At 40.7% G+C, this 24,530-nt stretch overlaps 1 protein-coding gene across 1 annotated transcript in view; it reads left to right on the top strand.

Moving 5' to 3' along the window:
- Positions 1 to 24,530, top strand: part of EIF2AK3 (eukaryotic translation initiation factor 2 alpha kinase 3) — a 47,778-nt gene that overhangs the window by 4,959 nt on the left and 18,289 nt on the right. The window contains exons 2-6 of the mRNA XM_015831485.1: positions 7,322 to 7,451; positions 17,331 to 17,525; positions 19,247 to 19,377; positions 20,352 to 20,586; positions 20,801 to 20,963. Coding sequence (XP_015686971.1) covers positions 7,322 to 7,451; positions 17,331 to 17,525; positions 19,247 to 19,377; positions 20,352 to 20,586; positions 20,801 to 20,963 — 854 coding nt within the window. The remainder of the gene's footprint in view (positions 1 to 7,321; positions 7,452 to 17,330; positions 17,526 to 19,246; positions 19,378 to 20,351; positions 20,587 to 20,800; positions 20,964 to 24,530) is intronic.

Genomic DNA, 24,530 nt, shown 5'->3' with positions numbered 1-24,530 from the left:
ATAATATCCCAGAAAAGAAGAGAATGAATTGGAGAAGATAACAAAATACAAAAAAATAAAATAACTGTGGCAAAAGAAAGCAAAGGAAGTACCAGTAGTAATAGGTGCATGGTGTACAATCTCAACACAACTGGACCACAACTTGAATACCATTGGCATTGATAAAAGCACCAACAGTCAATTGTAAAAGCTTCACTTGGAACAGCTTACATCCTGTGATGATACCTTTAAAATCATCAAACATTCACATCTGCCTATCCCAAATCCTTGGGAAGTACAGGTAGTCCTCTACTTATAACAGTTTATTTAGTGACCATTTGAAGTTACAACAGCACTGAAAAAATGACTTACAACCATTTTTCACATGACTGTTGCAGCATGCCATGGACATGTGATCAAAATCCAGACAGTTGGCAATTGACTCATATTTATGATGATTACAGTGTCTCAGCATCATGTAACCACCTTTTGTGACCTCCTGACAAGCATAGTCAAATGAGGAACCAGATTCACGTAACAACCATGTTACTAATGTAACAATCGCAGTGATTCACTTAACATGTCAAGAAAGGTAAAATGGGGCAAATTCACTTAACAAATGTTTCACTTAGCAAACAGAAATTTTGGGCTCAATTGTGATAAGTTGAGGACTACCTGTACTCAATAAGTGGACAATAATGTCAAATCCGGTTTGAACATCTGGCTGACTATGTAACGAACCATAATAATTTATTAAATTGGTACGCTGCCCAACGATGGGGCAGCTCACATCACAATTATTCAGAAGTCAGGCTGCCTCTTTTTTCACATTCTCAAAATTCATTTTCTTCATGTAGTGTTCAAAATGCCTATCTTAGCATTTGGTTTGTCATCTGCTCATGCATTATGTGACATTCTGACTGAAATATTGCATCAAATTATGTCTTTATGGGGAACTATTTGCCAATTTATAACAGATTTTTTGGGAATCATCTTTTTATAGTTTTAAAAGAAAAAAGGGACAAATCGACAAAGAGAAAATCTAACTGATTGCTAAGAGTATAACTTGATGGTACATAATCAACAAGAAAACCAGTTTCATTATAACATTTATTTGGTCTTTTAGTTAATAGTCAAATTTAGTAAATATAGCATTTAACTAAAATTGTCATATTGTTAGTGCTATTTTAGTCTCAGGTTTAAAGATTTTACTCTCTCTCTCTCTCTCTCTCTCTCTTTCTCTCTCTCTCTCTCTCTCTCTACATACATACATACATACATACATACATACATACGTATATTTTATATATACACACACAGTGTGCACAGTTATTAGGCAAGTCATATTTTGAAGGATTAATTTTCTTATTGGACAACTGCAGTGCTCTTGGTCAATCCAAAATATTAATAAACTTCAAACCTGAATATTTAAGAAAATAAAAGTGAGGCTTTAACTTTCTTAGAAGAATATGTGTGCACAATTATTGGGCAACTATTAATGTGCAGAATTATGCAACTAAATGAAAAATAAAGGTTTGTCCATTTCACTCGTTTTATTTGCATCTCTTAAAGCGAGAGTAATAAACAGCTCAAAATGTACAAATGAACATTTCTGATATTTCAAAAAAAAAAAAATCAGTGACCAATATAGCCATACTTCTTTTCAATAACAGTCATGGAGTTTGTCAGTTTCTTGATCTGTTGACAATCAGCGTTTTGTGCAGCAGCAACCACAGTCTCCCAGATACTGTTCAAAGAGGTGTACTGTTTTCCTTCACTGTAAATCTCCAGTTTAAGAAGGGCCCACAAGTTCTCAATAGGGTTTAGGTCAGGTGAAAAAGGGGGCCATGTCATTATTCTTTCACCTTTAAGGCCTTTACTAGCTAGCCACGCAGTGGATTACTTAGATGCATGTGATGGAGCATTGTCCTGCATAAAAATCATGGTCTTCTTGAAAGATGCAGACTTTTTCCTGTATCACTGCTTGAAGAAAGTGTCTTCTAAAAACTGGCAGTAAATTTGGGAGTTGATTTTGAGTCCATCTTCAACCCGAAAAGGTGCATCCAGTTCATCTTTAATAATACCAGTCCATACCAGTACCCCATCTCCACTTTGCTGGCTGAGTCAAAGTGGAGCTCTGTGCCTGTTACTAATCCAGCCATGGGCCCATCCATCTGGTCCATCTCAGTCCATATTTTTTTTTAAAAAAAAAAAACTGTCTTCAGATATTTTTTGGCCTAGTCTTGCCATTTCAACTTATGTGTCTTGTTCAGTGGTGGTAAGATTTCAACCTTCCTTACCTTGGCCATATCTCTGAGCACTGAACACCTTGTACTGGGCACACCAAGTAGGTTGCAGTTCTGGAATATGACAGTACTGGAGGATAATGGATTCCTGGTAGCTTCACATTTAATTCTTCTCAAATCTTTGGCAGTTAATATGCATCTTTTTTCCTCAACACATTTCTTATGACCCTATTGACTATTTGCAACAAAACATTTGATGGTTCTGTCATCACGCTCCAATATCTTAGCAATTTCAAGAGTGCTGCATCCCTCTGAAAGACCTTTTACAATTTTTGACTTTTCAGAGTCAGTTAAATCTCTTTTTTTGGCCCATTTTGCCTGAGGAAACGAAGCTGCCTAATTATTCATAGCTTGATACAGGATGTTGATCTCCTTAGGCCACACCCTCATTAAACAAATACACATCACCTGATATGCTTATATCCATTAAGCATTCAAATTTATACATCCTGGAGATGGAAAATATGCATGAAAATAATGATATGGTCAAAACACTTACTTGCCAAATAATTGTGCACACAGTGGGTATGTATGTACTTATTTTCCCCGAAAATAAGACCCAGTCTTGTGTTTTTTGTTTTCCTCCAAAGAGGCACCAGGTCTCATTTTCGGGAGGGGGTATCTTTTCCACTCATCTCCAGCAACGACAGCCCCGCCCAGCCGGCCCACTTCTTCTGCGACAAAAGGAGCAGCTTCATTTTGCAGCAGTTTCATCATATTTTTCTAATATCATACAAATAATATCAATTCATAAATCAATAATGTCAATTCATTAATATCCTGTTTGATTTTCCATCAGTATTTGAAATATCCTTATCAGTTATAGTTTTCTCAATATTAATTACATTTATATAGCTGAAAGTTTTATTCAACTCAATCCTTCATATTTTCCATATCCAAAAAAAGAAAAAGAAAAAAGTGATATCTTAATTCTAAATCATGTCTTTCATTGTAAAAGTCTAATTATATCTAAAAGTCTTCCATTCTTTTAATCTTATTCAAAAAAGTACTTAAACATATAATGCTCCCTCTAGAAGGTCAAATCTTCTGTTTTTTAAATTGAACTCTCGCTTTCTTTCTTTGCCAAGTCGTTTTCCAAGCCAGGGCAATTAGATCGCCCAGGAATTTTCTTTCTATTTTTTTGTAAAAATTGCTTGGCATGAGGAAAACAATTTAGGTAATTTTGGGGGGGGGAGTTCCATACATTTATATTCCTTAAACAACTCCCAGTTCCTTTCTCCCTCCATTTCTCCTTTCATTCCCTGTCTCCCAAGTTGTGACATTTCCCTTAACAGCTCTACATTCCCTTTTTAAAAATCTTCTTCCTTGCCATCAGATATATTTTGCAGACCTAAGGGGTAAAAGGTTTTTTTGCATTTTCGTTGTTATAGCTAAGTCTTGCAGTTCTTTTATCTCTTCCATCTCTAAATCCATTTCCTCTGTTTCGTCTTCTGATTTCTGGATTGTTCATACTTCATAGTCATTATCTGGGAGCTTTCTAGTTGTAGATTTAATTTGGAGATTTGCTCATTTATATTGTCTAAATTGATTTTAGTCTCATGATTTCTTTTTATATCCTTTTTGCATTCAACAATTGTTTGGTGAATTAGTTGTAGCATAGAATATATTTCTTTCTCAAAGATGTTTGTTTTTTCTTCCTGGAGATTAGTTTTCTGGTCTTTATATGTATACTTTATAATCCAATATATTCCAAAGTATAGGTTCAGTTCTGAAAGCAATATTTTATAGTAATTCCTTGGCTCAAGTATCGTCAATCTGGCAAGGTTGTAATCCACAATATTCAAAGTGTTCAAAATGTTCAACAGCTCAAAAGTCTCTCCCAGCTAGGCGTAGTCCAAGGTCAAATTTTTCTTTCTCTCCCACTATTTCTTGAAGTTAGGTCCAAGCTCAGTAGGTATTTATAATCCAAGGTCAGGATGATATGTATGCCAAAATATTTTCCTTTATTGCCAGCTGTTCTCCCAGGGTAGGAATCACCAAGCAAAGCAAATTATAGTGCAATACACAAATCCACCACTAGATGTCATTCAAAGTCCATTTTCCACTCTTAAAACAAAGGATTGATTTCTTATATTTTGCCTCAAATGTTTTTTTTTCCCAAAGAGAAAATCTTAACAGTTATCTCACTTCTCAAATTTATCAAAACTGTAGCTTTATGTTACTTCCATTTCACTATTGTATGTTTCTGTCCCCCATAAAATTAAAATGCCACTTCTGTTTACATTGGGAAGTTTTTCACTTCTTGGAAGCCTTTTCCAGGAAATTCAGTTGTAAAATAGTAAAGAAAGGATCAATATTCTCACCCAGTTTCAAATATGCTGTTTACAATGTATTAAGTAGTGCTTTTTTCCTCTTCAGTTGTCAGCAGCTAATGGCCGGCCACAGGAATGTAGCCGGTCTTTCCCCTGCCGGTTTGGAGGGTTTTCCTTGGATCGAACGAAAAGACCGTCATCTTTCCGTGATCGACAAGGCATGCCTCCTCTTCATCGCCTCTTCGGGTGATTTTAGGTCCTTTTTAGGGCCCCAGCAGGGCAAAATCAGGCATGGAAGGCAGAGCCCTGCCTTCCTGCGTCCTGTTCCACTGCGACGCAAACTGGAAGTCTGCTTCAGATTTTACTGGGAGGATAATGCTAAGGAACACATGGGTGCAAACAGGAATGTAGCCCAGGTTAAATTATTAAAGCAGCTGTGTTAGTTTAAAAGATTGCATAGCTACAGTGAAAATTTCTTTAAAGCAGTTATGTGATTCTGGAAGAAACTGCTTCAATTAGTCCTTGACTATATCCTAATTGGAAATGGAGTTTCCATCGGTGAAGCAATAATTAAGTGAATAGTTAACATCACATAGCCAGATGACTTAGCAATGGCAATCCCAATTACAGTTGTTAAAAAGATCTGATTCTGTCATTAGGTGAGGACTTCCTATGATTGTCAGCTTCCCATTGACTTTGCTTATGGCTAGGAAGATTGCAAACCCTTGACACCTTCCACTCCAATTCAAACCATTTCCAGCTTGGTTTTTCCCAGCCCCGAGCTTCAGTTCTTCCAAGACAGGGGACACTTTCAAGGGATCAATGAGCAAAAAGAAGTTGACCTCCTCTTGCCTTTTGCAAACTGCCTCTGCTTCAATTTCCTACTCTCCTATCTCCCCCCTCCGTTTCTGTCCTTTTGGCTACCCTGCACAGCACAAGTGAGATGAAGATGCCACTATATTCTGCTGTAATCTACCTGTTGCCACCACTGTCCCCAACATAGTTTCTTTCTTGACTTCCTATGTGGAGCTGTCATTGTCTTCTTCCTTGTCCTCAGTATACATCATGTTTAATCTATACTGAGCTTGCTACTGCCTCCTCTTTGGTGTCCACCCCTCCAGGGAGTACTTTTCGTGGTCCTAGGAGGAGCAAGCTGAGACTAATGTGGGTTAGGCTCATCAGGAGCCCAACTGCTGGGAAGGTGGATGACAAATCAGAGGTGGGTCCATCACTGATGGTGGGCCCAGTGGAAGGAAGGGGAAGCAGATGCAAAGGAAGAGAAAGATGTGCTGAGGAGTAAAAAGAGGGGAAGACCTAGTGGGGGTGGCTGCCAGGTGGTGGTGATATACAGCAGTATCTTCCTATTGGCTAAACTGTACAGGTGACAAAAAAGGCAGAGATGGGGAGAGGAAATAGGTTGCTGATGGGAGTTGAAGTGGAGACAGTTCATTCAGGGAAGGAGAACGTGACTGAGACACTGCAATTATCATAACTGAGATAGGTCACCAAATGGCCAAATTTTGATCATGTGACTGGAAATGCTGAAATGGTCGTAAGTGTGAGGACTTATAAGCCCTTTTTTCTGCACTATTGTAACTTTGGTCACTGAACAAATGGTTCATAAGCAAGCACTGCAGGTAGTGATTGTTTTATGACAACAATTGGGACTGGATTTCTGGTCATAAGCCACTATCCTCATAAGTCAATGCACCCACATGACCAAACCTGATTTCACTTTTTTTACAGTGCTGAGGAGTAAAAAGAAGGGAAGGTCTGGTGGGGGCGGCTGCTAGGTGGTGGTGGTCTTAAATGAATCACCATAGTCATTAAGTGAACAAGGTTGTAAGTGCAAACCCATTCTTCTGAATGGAGTTTTTTTGCCAGAAAAATGTCAAAAACTGTCAAAAAATATTGCAAATCATAGTCACATGACCACTACAACTGGTTGTAAAGGCAAGTCAGTTTGCCAAGCATCTGAAATGCAGTCACATGATTGCAAGGGGGTAGCATGACATTTTACAATGGCCAAACATTTGGTTTAACATATTGCACATACCCTGACTTGAAGTTCAGTCATAAAGTGCAGCAGATTTATTTGAAATTAAACTATGAATGCTCCACTGTATCATATATTGTGGTGTATTTTATGAATAATGTACAAATCTTGATTCTTGCTCTGAATATTTTATACTTGGAAACAATATGACTAGGATTGTCTTATAATTGTCCAAATAAATTATTTTCTTATGATATGATTAATGAAATACTAAATAAATAAACTAGCATTAATTCTAAACCATTGAAAGCTGCTTTCTAGGAAATAAACTTTGAGTAGTGCAGACTAATATAAAACATGGTTTCAGAATAATGCTAGTGTTTAATTTGTATAAATTAAATATTTTTATGTGATTAAGGCACTAGAAAGCACTAGGAAGAAAAAAATGCCCATTAAGAAAATTGGCACATATCCAATTTGTAGCTTTACATAATTGCATGTAGGCATTTAAAGCTACAAAATGATCTCAAATTAATTTATATAGTTGTCAACATTTTTTAGGCACCACTTGATTTTAGTAGGCTATAACACTGATACTATTGCTTCTTTTTAATTATTTTTAAGGGAAAGAAGAAGTTGTTAAGAAAATGGCAATAAAGCTGGGGAAAAAACAATTATATAGTTTAATAAACTGAAAATTGTTTACAGATTGTTAGGTATATCTTGGGCTTTTGGTTCTCCCTTATGAACATATTTTTTATTTGCAGATCATTAATAATTATAAGTACTTTGGATGGACGGATTGCTGCTTTAGATCCAGAAAACAGTGGTAGAAAACAATGGGATCTGGACGTGGGATCAGGTTCTCTTGTTTCATCTAGTCTTAGTAAACCAGAGGTAAGATTAGTATATTTAATCACTGTTTCTTAGAATTTGTAGGGAGGGATTAATTACACTATAATATTTCTTCACCTCTATGCTAGTTGAAGTACCAAGAATGCTGGGACCTTAGATCTCATTCCTAAAGATTCCTGATTGGAAATCTGATAAAGTGCGTAGGAATGCATGAGAGGTGCAAGGGGAGCAAACAATTTCTGTAAGCAAAGCCTCCTTTGACCAGGATCCGGCATAGGAGAGATTACCTACAGAAATTGCTTGCTTCCCCCTCTCACAGAGCAGAGAGATTGGAGTGAGAAAGATTTCAAGAGAGTACTATTTCTGCAATGTGCCTGCAGCTCCCAGCCCTGGTCTTCCAACACAATCATATTGTTTTCAATATGTGAAAGAGCAACAATTTATTCCCTTACAATCCCTTCCTCTCCAATCTTTCTGTCTTCAAGTGGAGGATGGGGAGAAAAAAGAGGTCAGATACATGACAACATGTATTGATCGTAATGGTGATTGTATCACTGAGTGATGCTTTGAATGTCGTAAATTGGCTGTAAAGTTATTTTTTCAGCTTGTTCATAACTTTGAATGATCACTGAAAAGTAGTTGTTAAGCAAGGAATACCTGTAATGCACTTTCACCAAAAAAGTCTAATGCTTTTCTCCATCATATTTATTATAAACTACTAAGTAATTGAATTGCTGAAACCTCTCCTGCATTTTCTGCCCTTCAACTAACTTTAAGTAGACTTCAGTTTTCTTCTACAAACCTTGTTGAGTCCACATTTGGAGGTTAGTGGACTCAGGTATATAAGAAAAGAAGTGAAAATTATAAAAACAGTGGATTAATCTGCTTAAGCAAGCTCTAATTGCTGTAAATATCTCTAATCTGCTCCATCTTTCTTGACAGTTTGCAAATGCTTGTTAGATAAGTTTATGTTTTAACAAATTTTTAAATTCACAAGTATCCATTTTTATTTTTATATGAAATATAAGTATTTCTTATTTTTGTGGAGGTCTGCTGGCAAACTTGGAAATACTCACATTGCCTAGTTCAGGGGTAGGCAACCTTGGCTCTTTTATGACTCATGGACTTCAACTCCCAGACTGGGAGTTGAAGTCCATGAGTCATAAAAGAGCCAAGGTTGCCTACCCCTGGCCTAGTTTATATTAATATTAATTATGATGTATTTTCTTTTTATTGAAGTTGAAAAAGTTAATAAAATCTAGAATTACTTTTTTTAGAACTATAAATTAGCTCTTTAACACTAATTTACATTAACCAGGAGTAACACTATAATTTCTTCAATTCTTAATCTAGGTTTTCAAGAATTCATAGTTCACTTTCAAAATATGACCAATTTTTTACAACAAACATTCTCAGAAACCATTTATAGTACCAATTTGGAGTTCTTTCAAAACAGTTTATTGGAATGATTGTGGAAACATAATTTTACTTTATATGTGTGTGTGTGTGTGTGTGTTTATTGGACATCAAGATGAACGCCATGATAACTAATCTTGTTTTGTTAAAAAATATGTGAAAGGATTAAAAATCCTTACAAACAGGATGTGCATAGATATCCTAATCTTTAATGATAATCTTAACTTTAATTAAAATCCTTAATGATAATCTGTAGTCAGTTTTAGAAATAAACTCTAACAGAATAAGGTTATTTTGTTTTGAACTAAAGCTCCTCAGTTTTGTCTCTTCTGCCATTTTGCTTCCTCTGTGGTTCCTACTTTATTTACTTTAAATACTTTATTTACTTTAAATACTGGTAAGGTGATCTGGCTTGTTTGTGTTAGTTAATTGGCATCAGAATTTCTGTTACTAAGCTGCACAGTGATAAAATATGGTGTCATGTGACTGCATCATTAGCAATGCAATCTTGGATGCCATCATAACCCCAAGGTCACTTGAGTTATTAAGCAGGAAGAGGCGGAGTCCCAGGCAAGTGGGTGAAAAAGTAGTAGTTGCTTGACCATTTCTGACTTTGCACTTTCCCATTGACTATGCTTGTGAAAGGAACATCAGCACATCTGCAATCACGTGATTTAAGCTCTTTCTAATATATGAGAGCCAGGTACTAGGTTTTATAGACCACTCATAAATCTTCTTCACACAGTGCTGTAACCTTGAACAGCTGCTGGATGAGTGATTGTAATTTAAGGCTTACCTGTAGAGATACTCATTTTATAGCATATTCATTTCTTAAGACATCAGTAGTTTCAGTGAGGAGACATGCACATACGATGGAACCATTGTGGATATTGCTTGCATGTATTAGAGTGGATAATTAATTTTTCATCTATCTTTTTACACACTTCTGACCTTTTTTTAAAAAAAAATTGTTTTTTTTTAAGTTAAATTAATTATTTAAATTAAAACATTCCTTTCCCAAGTTTGAATTATTTAGATGTTTCATATCTCATTCAAACTGTTGCTTCTGTGCCACCTTAGTAATTTTTCATTAGGTAAATGAGATGGTCCAATACACATATGTTAATCACAAATTGTTATATAATTATCTATCCTTGGAATTCTACAGCATGACGAGTGGAGAATCCACCAATGGGTTCTGCTTGTCTTTTGCCCGTAGACTAAGTCAGCCAATTTTGCTCCGCCTCTCCTCTTGAGACGCCCCTTTCCCAGTCTCGACTTAGTCTCAGCCCAGACAGACAGATTTATCTTGGCTCCAGACTCAAAAGACTTTAAATCAGGTCGTATTCTTCTATTATTGCTTTCACTCGAGGAGGGGGGAGCAAAGGACGAATGGAGATTCGTTTCACTGTTCTTTCATTTTGTGGCCGAATTGAACCGCAGCCACGAGGCTTGCCCTTAGGCCAACCGATCCCGGAGGGAGAACAAAGAGCCGGACACCATTTTGGCTCCGCGTGGGCTCCAGGACAAGGGGAGGATTCCCTCCCACCCCCCAACTACAGGGATCGCTTCAGTTCCCCTCTTCCGGGACAGCCAAAATTTTAAAATTCAAGCAGCCACAGGGATAGGGATTCCGCGAGGATTCCTCGAAGCCCAGCTGATCCGTGGAAGCCCAGCTGGCCCGCGGACAACTAACAGGTCTCCGAAGCCTTACCGAAGCTCAGCTGATCTGCAGAGGGCATCATACCTCCCGCGGCTTCTATTCTTTAGTCCAGCTGATCCGCGGTGAGCGTCAGGGCTCCCGCAGCTTCCCTCGGTAACCCACGGCCTCACTGAAGCTCAGCCGATTGGCTGGGAGCTTTAAATCTCCGTGCGCATTTTCCCTGGAGCTCAGCCAGCAGGCGGAGTGCAAAGGAGGCTTCTGATGAGCTCGGGGAACTCAACGGTGTTGCGGAGAGCTATCAAGGGAGCAGAATCTTCTCTCGCTATCCCTAATCTCTATCCAAAATATTACACACACACACACACACACACACACAAGACTATTACAGTCCAGATTGTCCCTGGACTAGAATTTCACCAGGCCTCCTAATAGAGACCTCTCAGGCTTGCACTGGGAGATCTCCCTTTGACAAATAGCAGACACAAACACTATCAAGACAGCGCAGGAAACCTCCATTAGCCCCTCCCCCCCAGTTGTAAGAGGCAAAAATCATCCAAGCAGGAGGTGGCTGGCAGGATCAAAGCCAAGGCAATATCTGGTAAAAGACCTTCTAAGACAGCGGATAAGGAGGCCAAATGTCGACACCAGGCTCTGGAAAAACAGTTTTCTAGAGCTGAGAAGAGGCAAAGCTCAGTGGAGGACGGGCTAGAACCACCTAGTTACTAGGGGGAGGAAATATTTGGCCCGAGAAAGCCTAGTCAGGAACCTCTGGAAACAGAGGCTGACACGGAACAGGGGATCGGATCTCCCCTAAGTGAGGGGCCTGGAGGTCTGGGGACGGAAACAGACCCCGTACTTCAGACAATCATGGAGCATTGTCATCAGAACACTTAATCCCTGATATCTCAGGCCATCGCCCAGGCCATGGCCTCTTTAAGACATCATTGCTCCAGAACAGGGTCTGTGGCTTCAAAGGGTGGCTGCCGTCTTTCCCAAGAGGAAGCCTTTGTGTACCAGGACTCAATTTCCCCCTCTCGGACCTCCAGAGGCAGGAGGTCTCCTGCGGAGGACCATGAGCTGACGGATCAGGGGGTGTCAGAGGAAGAAGATACATCCCCAGATCCTCCACCATTCGTGGGCCTTTTTAACCCGTCTCTATTCAAACCCCTGCTCCACAAGGCCAGCAGCACCGCAAAGATTGAGAGACCTTTGCTTCCTCAGAAGGGACCCTCAACTAGTCAGGTCACAAACAACAAGGTGTTTTCACAGCCCACTTGTACACAACAATTTATCCCCTGCCCCCCTCTGTTCTTTGATACAGTTCAGAATAACATGGGGGCATCGGGGTCTTTCCTCCCAATGGGGGGGACAGACAAGAAAATGTTCAACATAGATCCGGCCCTATCGGAGGTAATAGAGGTTTCGACAGTAGATGAACCCCTAGCTGCTCTCTTTTCTCCATCCACGGTAGCCGGGGATGCGGTGGAGGCTCTGAAATCAGAAGATAAGAAGATGGATCTCACCTTCCGCAGGGCACACCAGGCCTTGGCGTGGGCAATTAAGGCAGCCATCTCTACCTCCTTTTTCGCTAGGACTTCGCTACTCTGGCTACGCCAACTCCAGGCGAGTACCTCTCCAGAGGAGGAGAGAACCTACCAGAACTTAAGAAGGTTAGTAGCGGCAGCGGAGTTCATGTCAGATTCATCCTTACACGCAGCAAACTATTCTGCAAGGGTAATAGCGTACAACACCGGAGCACGCAGATTGCTGTGGCTCAAACAGTAGAGAGCCGACATTAAAGCAAAGTGGCAGTTGGTGGCAGCACCCTACAGGGGCGGCTGGCTTTTCGATGAGGCCCTTGATCCTTATCTGATAGAGAACAAGGACAAACGCAAGGTACTGGCCCACCTGTCAAGGAGAACGGAGAGGAGAGTCTCCCCCCACCCCCGCAGACCGTCCTTTCGATCTGACACAGGCACAGAGCAAAGTTCCTTTCCCCGCCCCTATCAGCCTAGGTCAGACTGACAGAGTGATAGAACCGGCAACAGAGACAGGTTCAGACAACAGTTCCAATCAAAGTGGCCCTTTCGAGGAGCGGGAGGTCGCCCCTACCGAAGATCCAAGTGATGGCGGGGAGGACTCCCCCATTGGTGGCAGGCTAGCTCTTTTCACTCACAAATGGCAAGCCACCACCACGGACCTTTGGGTCCTAAATACCGTCAGATTCAGCCTCTCACTGGAATTCATATCAACACCCCCGAACGCTTCATTCCTTGTCCATCTCCAAGGGATCCGACCAAACCTTATCAAGGAGGCCATCCAACACCTACTGGACATCCAGGCCATAGAACCGGTAGAGAGAGACCAGTGGGGACAGGGATTCTATTCCATTTTGTTCATAGTCCCAAAGAGTTCGGGGTGGTAGTGGAGAGCAATTCTAGACTTAAAAAGCCTCAACAACAACTTGGCATACAGAAAGTTCAAAATGCAAACCCTTTAGTCAATATTAGCAATCATCAGAAAGGGAGACCTCCTGACGTTCATAGATCTGACGGAGGCCTACCTTCACATTCCCATACTTCCGGAACACCAGAGGTTTCTCAGGTTCTGTCACACAGGGCAGCATTTTCAATACAGGGCCCTGCCTTTTGGACTTTCTTCAGCTCTCAGAGTATTCACAAAGATACTGGCGACACTCGCGGCACATCTGCGAATAATTCCTGTGCGCATTCAATGTTATCTGGACGACATTCTCATCCAATCCTCGTCAGTTCAGTCAGCACAGTCAGATCTAGCAATGACTCTAACAACCCTTCAGGAACACGGATTGACGGTCCCATAGACCCGCCTTCTTCATCTGGGAGCTGTGATAGACACACTACAGTGCAAGGTCTACCTCTCTCAAGATCGCCAAGACAGCATTCAAACCATGGTCAGATTGATTCGAAAGAAGCGAACCACAACACTGGCCACACTTTCCCAATTACTAGGAAAGATGATTTCATGCCTTGCAATCGTGCCCTGGGCACGGCTACACTCCAGAGATCTGCAGTGGTTCCTACTCCTGTTCCAAAAGAGGAGAATAGGCTCATCCAACCGAAGAGTAAGGGTCCCACCAGGGGTCCTGAAGTCGCTCCAGTGGTGGGCTTCTCCAGCGATGGAAAAGGGAGACATGTTCAAGGAAACCAACCAAGTCACTCTGACCACAGACGCCAGTCTATTCGGTTGGGGAACACACCTACAATCGCAGCTGGCACAGGACCAATGGTCAAAGGAGGACCTAAAGCACAACATAAACTGGTTAGAGCTTAGAGCCATACACCTGGCCCTTCGCCACTTTCACAACGCAGTAGCGGATCAGCATGTCCTGGTTCTCACGGACAGTGTGGCGGCCAAAGCCCACGTCAACCAACGGAGGGCACGCGATCCAGGTCCCTCATGACCGAGGCACAGGAGCTGGGAACCTGGGCCAAAAGCAACCTAGTCTCCCTCAAGGCCGAGCACATATCAGGAGAAGCAAATCATCAGGCGGACTTCCTAAGCGGGCGATGGTAGACCACTCAGAGTGGAGCCTGCACCCTGCTCTCTTCAGGGAAGCATCAGAGAGATTCGGCCACCCAGTGCTGGACTATTTGCCAGCCCCCAAAATGCTCAGCTCCCAAGGTTCTTCTCCCGCTTTCTGTCACCGGGGGCAGAGAGAGCAGATGCGCTTCGAGGTCATTGGCTGGAAGGACTGCTATACACCTTCCCACCACTTCCTCTGATACAAGCAACCATCAGAAAGATATTGCAGGAATAAGCAGAGGTAATTCTCATTGGACCACACTGGCCAAGACGGCTGTGGTTTGCCAACCTCGTAAGCCTTTCTACATCCCCACCATGGAGGATTCCACACGATCAAATCTCCCTCAACCAGGGGGCTCTACTTCATCCAGAGCCACAATGGCTCCAATTAGCCGCCTGGCACTTGAACGGAGCCTCCTAGAAGGGGAGACCTTTTCACAAAGAGTCATCAAGACAATTCAGGCCTCTAGAAGGCCTACAACTAACAGAATCTATGACTCCACGTGGAGAAATTATTGCAGCTGGTGCACAAAACAACAGCTAGACCCCTTTAGTATTTCGATCCCAAGGATCTTAGACTACCTAACAGAAGGCCTGGATAGGGGACTAGCACCCAACACAATTCGCAGACAGGTGGCCACTTTATCCACCATTCTTACCTATGGCAACTCTGAGCCACTAGCCATGCATCCAGTGGTGCGATCCTTCATTAAGGGCGCAACAAACAACAGTCCACCCGTGGTCCACAGATATCCCTCCTGGGATCTGTCTAAGGTCCTACCTTACCCCCATTTGAACCTGTTCGGACCTACGCCTTACAACACTTGACTCTTAAGGTCGCCTTTCTGGTCACTGTTACTTCAGCTAGGTGCATTTCAGAGTTGGCAGCACCAGTGCTTTTTTTCTAAAAAAAAAAAAAAAAAGGTGCCGGGACTCCGTTCTGGGCGTTCTATGAGAAAAAAAGCCCTCGGCAGCACTATCAGTTAGAGAGGATCTGTGTATCTTCCACACAGACAGGGTGGTCCTACGTTTGGACCTTTCCTTCATTCCCAAGGTTAATTCCCTATTTCACAGAACACAGGAGGTAGTGCTACCAAACTTTTGCCCTGAGCCCTCCCCTGAATTGGAGCGCAAGTGGCACATCTTAGACGTTCGTAGGGCTTTAAGACAATACATTAAACGAACGGCACCCTTCCACTCTCATGCAAGAGGTCAAAGGGTCACAGCATCCACGATCGGAAGATGGATTAGGAGGTGCATAGCAGAGGCATACAGGGGACAGTCGTTAGCAGTCCCCAGGCAAATCACTGCACACTCCACTCGCAGCACTGCCACTTCAGCAGCCTGGGCGACTCAGGCACCGATTGAGGAAATATGCAGGGTGGCGACGTGGGCGTCACCTTCCCCCTTTATAAGACACTACAAGTTAGATAGGTTCGCATCTGCGGAAGCCTCCTTCGGCAGGAGGGTCCTCCAAAGTGTAGTATCAGAGAGTGGGACACAGGCCCAGACTGACTCCCACCCGTAGGGATAGTGAGGCTTTGGTATGTCCCATTTGTGGATTTTCCAGTCGTCATGCTGGAGAAGAGGCGTTGTCTTACCTGAACGCCTTTTCTCAGCATGACGATGGAGAATCCACTCCCGCCCTTTGGGCCAGTCAGGTCCTGTGCTGGGAGAAGATTGAGCCAATACAAGGTTACATAGCCAACAGCTTTCGCCTCAGTCAAGACTGGGAAAAGGGCGTCTCAGGAGGAGAGGCGGAGCAAAATTGGCTGACTTAGTCTATGGGCAGAAGACAAGCAGAATCCATTGGTGGATTCTCCATTGTCATGCTGAGAAAAGGCGTTCAGGTAAGACAATGCCCCTTCTGTTGCTTTTTCCATTATTCCTACTCTTGTCTAGATAAACTTTAGTATCTATAATTGCATGTTAATAATATAACCTCCAGTTCCTCTATTTCTTATGATTCCTACCCACATTTCTGCCAGATTTTGTTCCATGTATGTGGCTTTTTATTTTTTAAAGCAAGACCTTTCCTTGTCTTTGATCCAAAATGCAGTGGATCTCTTATCTAAGAGTAGCAAATCAGTTATTTTTCTTTTTTCTGGAAAAGACAGTGGCTTTGATCTAAGAACGCTGACAAACTATTCTATATGCTGAAAGGGCTTATAAATTTTATTTTTGAATAATAGACCCACAAAGTACATATTTTAGCCTTAAAAGTAATTTGTAGAAAGATACTGGGCTCTGCTATTTTGAAAATGCAACAAGACAATCCCAAGTGTACACTCATTTCAGTTTTGTAGAAGAAACACTTCCTTTGGGGGGATCTTAGTTTATTCAAAGAAGATTAAAATACAAAAGACCAAAATATTTTTAAAAAAGGACAAAAGTGTAAAAAAGACTTTAAAAAGAAAACATGTAAAAATATAATACAGCAATGTTGGTTTCCTACCCCTTGCATAACAGGCCAAAAGAATTTTAAACTATTAAACTACTTAATCTATTTACAAATTGTTAGCCTATCATCTATAAACTATATTATTAAAAAATTGTCCAAAAAAACCAATGAAAAATTATATAAAAGTAATAAAAATTGTGAACAATAATAAGAAAAAAACAAGACTGAAATTCCAAAACGCTCTGTGAACAAACTGTTACTGTAATCAACCCATAGAGAATTTACCATGGTTTCAATCCCAAATCATTCTTCCCACAAGAAGAAACCCCCTGTTCCATTCTTTCTCTCATAGCCTACTTCATGTATATAATTAGACTTCACAATGCCTTCCATTCTCAAGAAATTACTGATTATGATTTTCCACCAAATGAAAAATTATTTAAATCTCAAGGAAGTGATGAGGAACATTTATAATAATCTATTGTTATAAACTTAACATGCCTTAAAACATTGATATGCATAAAAAATGAGTTTTCAATCCTTCAGTGGTTTACTGAGAAAAGAGCAGGTAAAAATAGTGAAATAATCTGGCTGAGATAGGCACAGATAAACAAGTTAGCTTAGAAGTCAGTTTATTTAGGTGGTTTGACTGTATAGCTGAAATAAATGATGATTTGTGTCATAGAATGTAGTCAATCAGAAAAGGAACATGATCAATGCACAATTGTGGATATGCATTGATTAAATATCTTTATGAGTCATTGTGGCATTTTTCTATTGATCTGGATCTTATTTGATTTTAAATATTTCTGGATTCTGATCATTGTATTCTTCTTTTCCTTATTAAAATGTATGCTTCTATTTGAATATTTTGTAGGTGTTTGGGAATAAAATGATAATTCCCTCCTTGGATGGAGATCTTTTCCAGTGGGATCGTGACAGAGAGAGCATTGAAGCTGTTCCATTCACTGTTGAGTCACTTCTTGAATCATCCTACAGATTTGGGGATGATGTAGTTCTGGTTGGAGGAAAGTCCCGAACAACATATGGACTGAGTTCATATTCAGGAAAGGTAAAACAAGACAACTTTGGCAACAGAGTTTTGACAATGTTTATGAGTTTTTTAAATTGTTTTGAAATAGTTTATAGCCAACCTATCTGGTAAGATTTTATAAAAATTGTAAAAACTGACTTGCCTTTTGTCAGTTTCAGTCATATTACAAATTGAATGTTTAATTTATTTCATTTCTTATGTACCATGTTTTCCCCAAAATAAGACCCACTGAGAAAATAAGTCATAGCCTGATTTTTTGCCATGCGCCTAATATAAGCCCTACTCCAAAAATAAGCCCTAGTTAAGAGCCCGCCTACTTCATCCCACCATCTAGTTGTTTGCTGCAACGAGTCAGGACAGTGTGTGTTGCACCGTTGCCACCACAAGATGAGGTGAGGCAGGTGGAGGTGGAACTGCCTCACATGCGCTTACATCAGGGTCCCCTCAGACAGGCCACTCCCCGCTCAACGGCCTCCCCCGTCTGTTCAATGACCCAGCTGTCTGCCTCCTCTTCTCTTTCAGTCGCTTCCCGAGCCAGACTGCCATGCTACAGAGGATGGGCAGGGGAGGCTCAGTCATGTTACCCATCCCCCTCCACCATTTCAGAGCCGAGGGGAGTGATGGCGAAAGGCTCTTACACTGCTGCGCAACAGTCTGTGTTCACCACTAGAGGGGCTTTATTTGGTCCTGGCTGCCCCCGTTTCACCCCGCAGATCACCCGCCTGGCAGCAGCCTCCACCAGTTCTCCCGTGGCTTGCACTGTGACTAGGCGGCGCAAGCTTCCCTGCTGCCTCCCTCTCCTGCCATACTCTTTCCTTTTGCAAGTAGACGAAGCTTCCAGTCCATTATTTCTCCATCTGGGCAAAAAGTGTTTGGGCCCCTATGGGGCACTTGGAAACAGCGAATCGCTCTGTTTCCAAGTGCCCTATAGGTGCCCAAACACTTCTTGCCCGGACGGAGAAATGATGGAGATTGGAAGCTTCGTCTGCTTGCAAATGGGGTGCTTGGAAACGGAGCAAATCGCTCCATTTCCAAGTGCCCCATTCGCAAGCAGACAAAGCTTCCAGTCTCCATCAGATCTGTGTTTGAGTGCCTATGGGGCGTTTGGAAACAGAACAGATTGCTCCATTTCCAAGCACCCCATAGGCGCCCAAACACTGTTCACCTGGTTGAGAAATGACAGAGACTGGAAGTTTGTCTGCTTGCAAATGGGGTGCTTGGAAATGGAGTGAATTGCTCTGTTTCCAAGTGCTCCATTTACAAGCAGATGAAGCTTCCAGTCTCCCTCTGGGTGAAAAGTGTTGCGCCCCAATACTTTTCATCCGGATAGAAAAATGACAGAGACTGGAAGCTTTGTTTACTTCCAAAAGGAAAGAGTGTAGCAGGTGGAGGCGGCAGGGGAGGCTTGCGCCACCCGTTTCTTCGGTTTCCCCTGCCTGTCTGACCCGGTCTTATTTTCGGGGAAATGGTAATTCAGTAACTACCAACATGATTTGTAATAAAAACACAAAATATTTTCTCTCAAAAGCACTGTGGTGTGTGTATGTGAGTGCTTTAACATTAGAGTTTGCTCCAAATGAAGCACCATTTATATATGACTTAGGGAATACATTTTTACTTTTTGAATTCAAATATAAAAATGGAATATAATATAAAATATCAGAACTTCCACTTTATTAATAAAGATATCGGCATCTAAGGGAGAGCCTGTTTTATTAAATATTTCCTTCTGGCGCCAGGTAAAATACATATGTTCAGCAATGGGCTGTCGTCGCTGGGATGATGATGAGATAGAGCAGGAAGATATTCTTCTCCTACATAGAACTCAGAAAACTGTTCGTGCTGTTGGGCCCCGCAGCGGCAATGAAAAGTATGTATAGTAGTATTATATCTTAATAAATTAATAATTCTTCTCCATAGTTTCTGCATATGATGTACCTGCATCCCAAGGTTAGTACAGGTAGTCTTTGACTTATGACTACAATTGAGCCCAAAATTTCGGTTGTTAAGTAAGACACTTGTTAAGTGAATTTTGTCCTATTTTACAACCTTTCTCTTGCTGAAGTTGTTAAATTAGTAACATGGCTGTTAAGTGAACCTGACTTCAACATTGACTTTGCTTGTTAGAAAGTTGCAAAAGATGATTTCATGACCCTGGGACACTGCAACCATTATAAATATATGCCAGTTTCCAAATATCTGAATTTTGATCACATCACCGTGGGGATGCTGGAATGATTGTAAGTGTAAAAAAATGGTCCTAAGTCACTTTTTTCGATGCCATTGTAACTTCAAATGATCAATAAATGAATGGTTGTAAGTCAAGGATTATCTGTATTGGAATCGTCTAAGGTAGAGAAGATTATTTAGCAGAATGCATAATCAACTTTCCCCTCATTTTTTTTATTGCCACTACAGCAACAGCATTTAATAATGGAAAGACAATAGAATGTATCTAGATACGTTATGTAAATATAGAAGGACAAAAGGTTGAAAATTACTATAAAGATAAATATGTAAGAAGTAAATTTTAACTTACATATCAACATATAGCTTTCTTGTTTTATAATTAACGAATGACATAATTTAGTAAATAATTACTTCCTCCTGGAAAAAATATGCAAAGATAAGACAAACATTGAGGCACTTTTCCCTTAGATTAAGTTTATAGATTTTCTCCCTTAATCTAGTTTTTAGTTAATATTAGTACATTGGAGATTAGTTATACCAAATTAGTTTTACTACATTTCTGAATGTTAGGATGCATTATTTCAGAAACGGTATGACATTTATATTATAAAGATAGAACTGATATGGAATCACAGTTTTGCCCTTTTTTTAAAGGTGGAATTTTAGCGTTGGTCATTTTGAACTACGTTATATCCCGGAGACTGAAACAAGGGTAGGATATCTTGAAGGGAATATGAAATCAAATATTAACAAAGAAGATTCTAAAATCATTTCGGAAGTAGAAGAACAGGAAGCTACAATGAAGGATACAGTGATAAAGGTTTCAGTAGCTGACTGGAAGGTTATGGCATTTAATAAGAAGGAAGGACATCTAGAATGGGAATATCAGGTACTAAAGATGGGGAATATGTTAATGCTGTTTAGAAATATCATAATGTTACCAAAACATTTTTTATTTTCTTTTAGTATTGTGGAACTTAAATTTTTTAAAACAATTATCTTCTGTATAAATTGTACTTTGTATTTGTAAAAACCTGTGTATTAAAAACTAATGTCACATTTATTGGATTTTTTTTAAAAACAATGATTTATTTTATTTTCAGTTTTGCACTCCAGTTGCTTCTGCTTGGTTGGTGAAAGATGGCAAAGTAATTCCAATCAGTCTCTTTGATGACACAAGCTATACTTCTAATAATAATATCTTAGAGGATGAAGAAGATCTTGTGGAAGCTGCTCGAGGAGCCACTGAATCCAGTGTTTATTTAGGTATGCTGCCTACTTAAACATATGGCATCGTTTTTTGTCCCAGTCTCTATAGACAACTTCTGTATTTTTTTTATATTTTTATATGTTGTTTATATATTTATATCGATTATGATTTTTTCAAGAAAACAAAAGGTTTTGAATCTGAGCTATGCTTTTAATGTATTTTGCATTATTGTATCCATATATACTTTGTTTTTCTGAAAATAAGCCCTAGTATTATTTTTCAGGATGCTTATAATATAAGCCCTACTCCAAAAATAAGCCCCAGTTAAGATTGTCAGCCAGACGGATGCATTTAGTACAGGTAGTCCTTGAGTTAGGAATGTAATGGAGCCTGCCCATTCCATTCATAACTCGAGGATTCATAGGAGTGAATCTCGTACCTTGAACACGATTCACTCCCAGGTTTTACCCATGCATTCACTAATTTAATGCGTGGGCGAATGCGTGACTTGTTAAGTGAACATGAAGTATCTCAGCGTGGGGAAGGCCATGGGGGGCCTAGTTATGAAACAGGCCATCTTCAGACCATCTAAGGCCTCCCCCAACCCAGTGAAATACCCTCTCCTGAGGGTCCACAATTGCTTTCTCCCTCCATCCGGGTCACTACCTTGTAAAGATCTGTCTCCTCTCCAGCCTCTCTGCTTCTTTCTTTGCTCCTGGCAAGAGCAGAGGGAGGCCTCCAAGGCCCTGAAGGGACCTCTAGAAGCACGTGGCCACCTCCCCGACCTCTTTTCTGGGCCTCCGGGCAGCCTCCGTTCTGGGCCTCTGAGGCCTGGAGGAGACCTCTGAGGCCCAGAAAGGGCCTCTGACGCCCGGATCCCCGTCATTTCTGGGTGTCAGAGGCCTTTTCTGGGCCACTGCCACCTGGAAATGGCTCCAGGGGACACTTCAGTGGGTTCTCCAAAGGCCCAATCCGGGCATTGGAGGTCTTTTCTGGGCCATTGCCACCCATAAAGGACACTTCATCGGGGCTCTGTAGGCCGATTTGGGCCTCGGACACCTCCAGGACTCCGAGGCCCAGAATGAAAGCCATGGGTGGCGGCCACATGCTTCCAGAGGTCCGTTCTGGGCCTCGGAGTCCTCCTCCAAGCCTCCGAGGTCCAGAATGGAGGCTGGGGGAGGCTTTCACGTGCCTACATAGGTCCTTTCTCTTCGGCTTCTGTTCCATTCTCTGTTGCAGAGAATAGAAACCTAAATTGTGAGATCACGCAAGATCAGTAGCATGAGATCTCGTGCCCCTGATCTCACGTGATCTTGCATTTCTTTAGGCCTCTATTCTCTGCGAACACACCAAAGAAACAGCCAAGAAAGTGAAGGATCTCTTGATCTTCGCAAGGTGAGTATCCTTAGGCCTAGTGCCTAGGAAAACCCATGGCGGGAGGAGGGAATAGCCAGGGTGAATGTTGCAGCGCCACTGCGGTCATTCGTAAGGGTGAATGACTGCTGTGTTGCGGCAACATTCATAATTTTGGGACTTTTGGTAAACGATAGGGGGTGCTTATCGCGTAACTTCAAACGTTTGCTAAGGGAATGCTCATAACTCGGGGATTACCTGTACCATATTTTCTTGAAAATAAGACCTAACCAGAAAATAAGACCTAATGTGTCTTTTGGAGCAAAAATTAATGTAAGGCCTGGTCTTATTTTCAGGGAACCATGCATACCATATGACCAGTACTTTGTGCGTAGAAAAAAGATGGATATATTTTGAAATGTATTCTGTGCATATTTATCCAGAAATAAATTCTATTGCTTACAATGAGGTTGCATTTCTTTTAAATGGGTGAAGGAACAGACAGCAATCTTTAAATTATATAGATTGTAGTTATTGGCCAAAGTATAATACATGTAGTTTAACAGCCCTCATTTTATGGCTCACTCTTTAAACTTTTAAAGCAACCATGACTTTGGGCATCCTCGCTGAAACAATCACATGAGCCTTCCAAAAGAAGCAGTGTTTTAACTGTTTAAAGTTAAACAGTTAAAATTTAATGCTACTTTAAATACTCTACATATTTTCTAAAGCACAGTCCTATTAACTATGCCATGTTTAATAATATAATCATTCAGGGTATAGACACAGTGATTGTTGATTGTAGATCCGTAATTCTCTAATCTGATTGTGCTCTCACTGTGTACTCTGGGTAAAATTATTATTTTTTTCTTTAAGTCAGTCATTTGACTATTTGGATGTGGAAAGACAGTTATTTCTGTGTTTAAATTATTATTTTATACTTTCTGCTCTCCTATATTTCCATAAATGTTTTACTATTGACTGTACAGTAAAAATATAGGTTCAGATATCTCATTAATTCATAATGTGATTTGTTTGGATTTGGCTTAGTTGCTATATGGTTCGGTATATAGTTGTGAAACCATCAGTTGTGATTTAGTCAACAAGCTGTGCTGTTTTTTTCTTTCTATTTTTATTTTATTTGAAAAAAGTTAAAATACAAAACTCCAAAAATTAAAAAAAGAAAATGAAAAAGCAAACAAAACATTGAAAAAATGCTTTAAAACCTACTATTCAAATATTATCCTCCCTAGTTGTTCTGTCCCAGCCTGTGTGAGTCCTTGTTATGCTCACAAGGAGAAAGCCCTCTTCCAAGAAACAGGCAGGAACCGCAAGAAAAAAATAACTCCTTTTATTCTCACAGACCTGAGTCAATGTCCAAGGCAAACAATCAGTCCACAGAAACTTCTCAACACGAACGGTTGTCTTTGGCAACCAGCACCTCCCACAGCTTCCCTTTTATAATTCAGCCAAGGCGTGGCTTCCTAATGCCTTCTCCTTTGCCTTTGGAGCAGCCCCATTGCATTCCTCTGTCCTACTCACTTCTCTTGCCTGCGCATTCGTGCATCCGGGATTTGTCCCAGCTGTTCTTCATCACTGTCCAACTCAGGCTCCCAGCACAGCTGTGTCTCAGCCTGACTATGAGTAGAGGGGCCAGGCTCCTCATCCGACTGTAAGTCTTGGAGCTCCTCAGAGCCATCCTCTGACTCTAATGCCACTCCAGGCCCCTCCTCCTCATTTGATTCCTCAGACACAGCTGTCGGATCCACTGGCTGGCGAGGAATCATAGCACTAGTTGAATATTGATTAATACATTATTACAATATTATTCCCACCTCCTGCGAAACAAGCACCAACATTTTTTAAACTACTAAATCTATTTGCAAATTATTGATCTGTCATCTATATACTATATTAATGACAAAATAATTAACAGAAAGAACAATAATAATAAAAAAGACAAGGTTAAAATTTTAAAGCTCTCTGTTAACAAACTGTTATTGTAATCAATTCGTAGAAAATTTACCACGGCATCTTATTGATCCCAATTTATTCCAAGAGTTAAGCGTAATTCATCCTGGATCAAATATCCATGTTTGTTTCTTAATGCCATCTCTTATCAATTGTTTTCTGGTAAAATATAATAATTTCAGTCTCCACAGATGGTCTTTCTTCCCAACAAAGTCCAGATGAAAATGGTTTCCATTAAGTGTAATAAATCCATTCCCCAAATCTCCTTCAATCTTCTTAAGGAAAACTAATTTATCACT

The sequence above is a fragment of the Protobothrops mucrosquamatus genome, unplaced genomic scaffold, assembly GCF_001527695.2.
Source record: "Protobothrops mucrosquamatus isolate PMUCROS unplaced genomic scaffold, P.Mucros_1.0 scaffold_257, whole genome shotgun sequence".
Taxonomy (NCBI): domain Eukaryota; kingdom Metazoa; phylum Chordata; class Lepidosauria; order Squamata; family Viperidae; genus Protobothrops; species Protobothrops mucrosquamatus.
The sequence above is the reverse complement of the archived record's forward strand: the minus strand, read 5'-3'. Positions and strand labels throughout refer to the sequence as shown.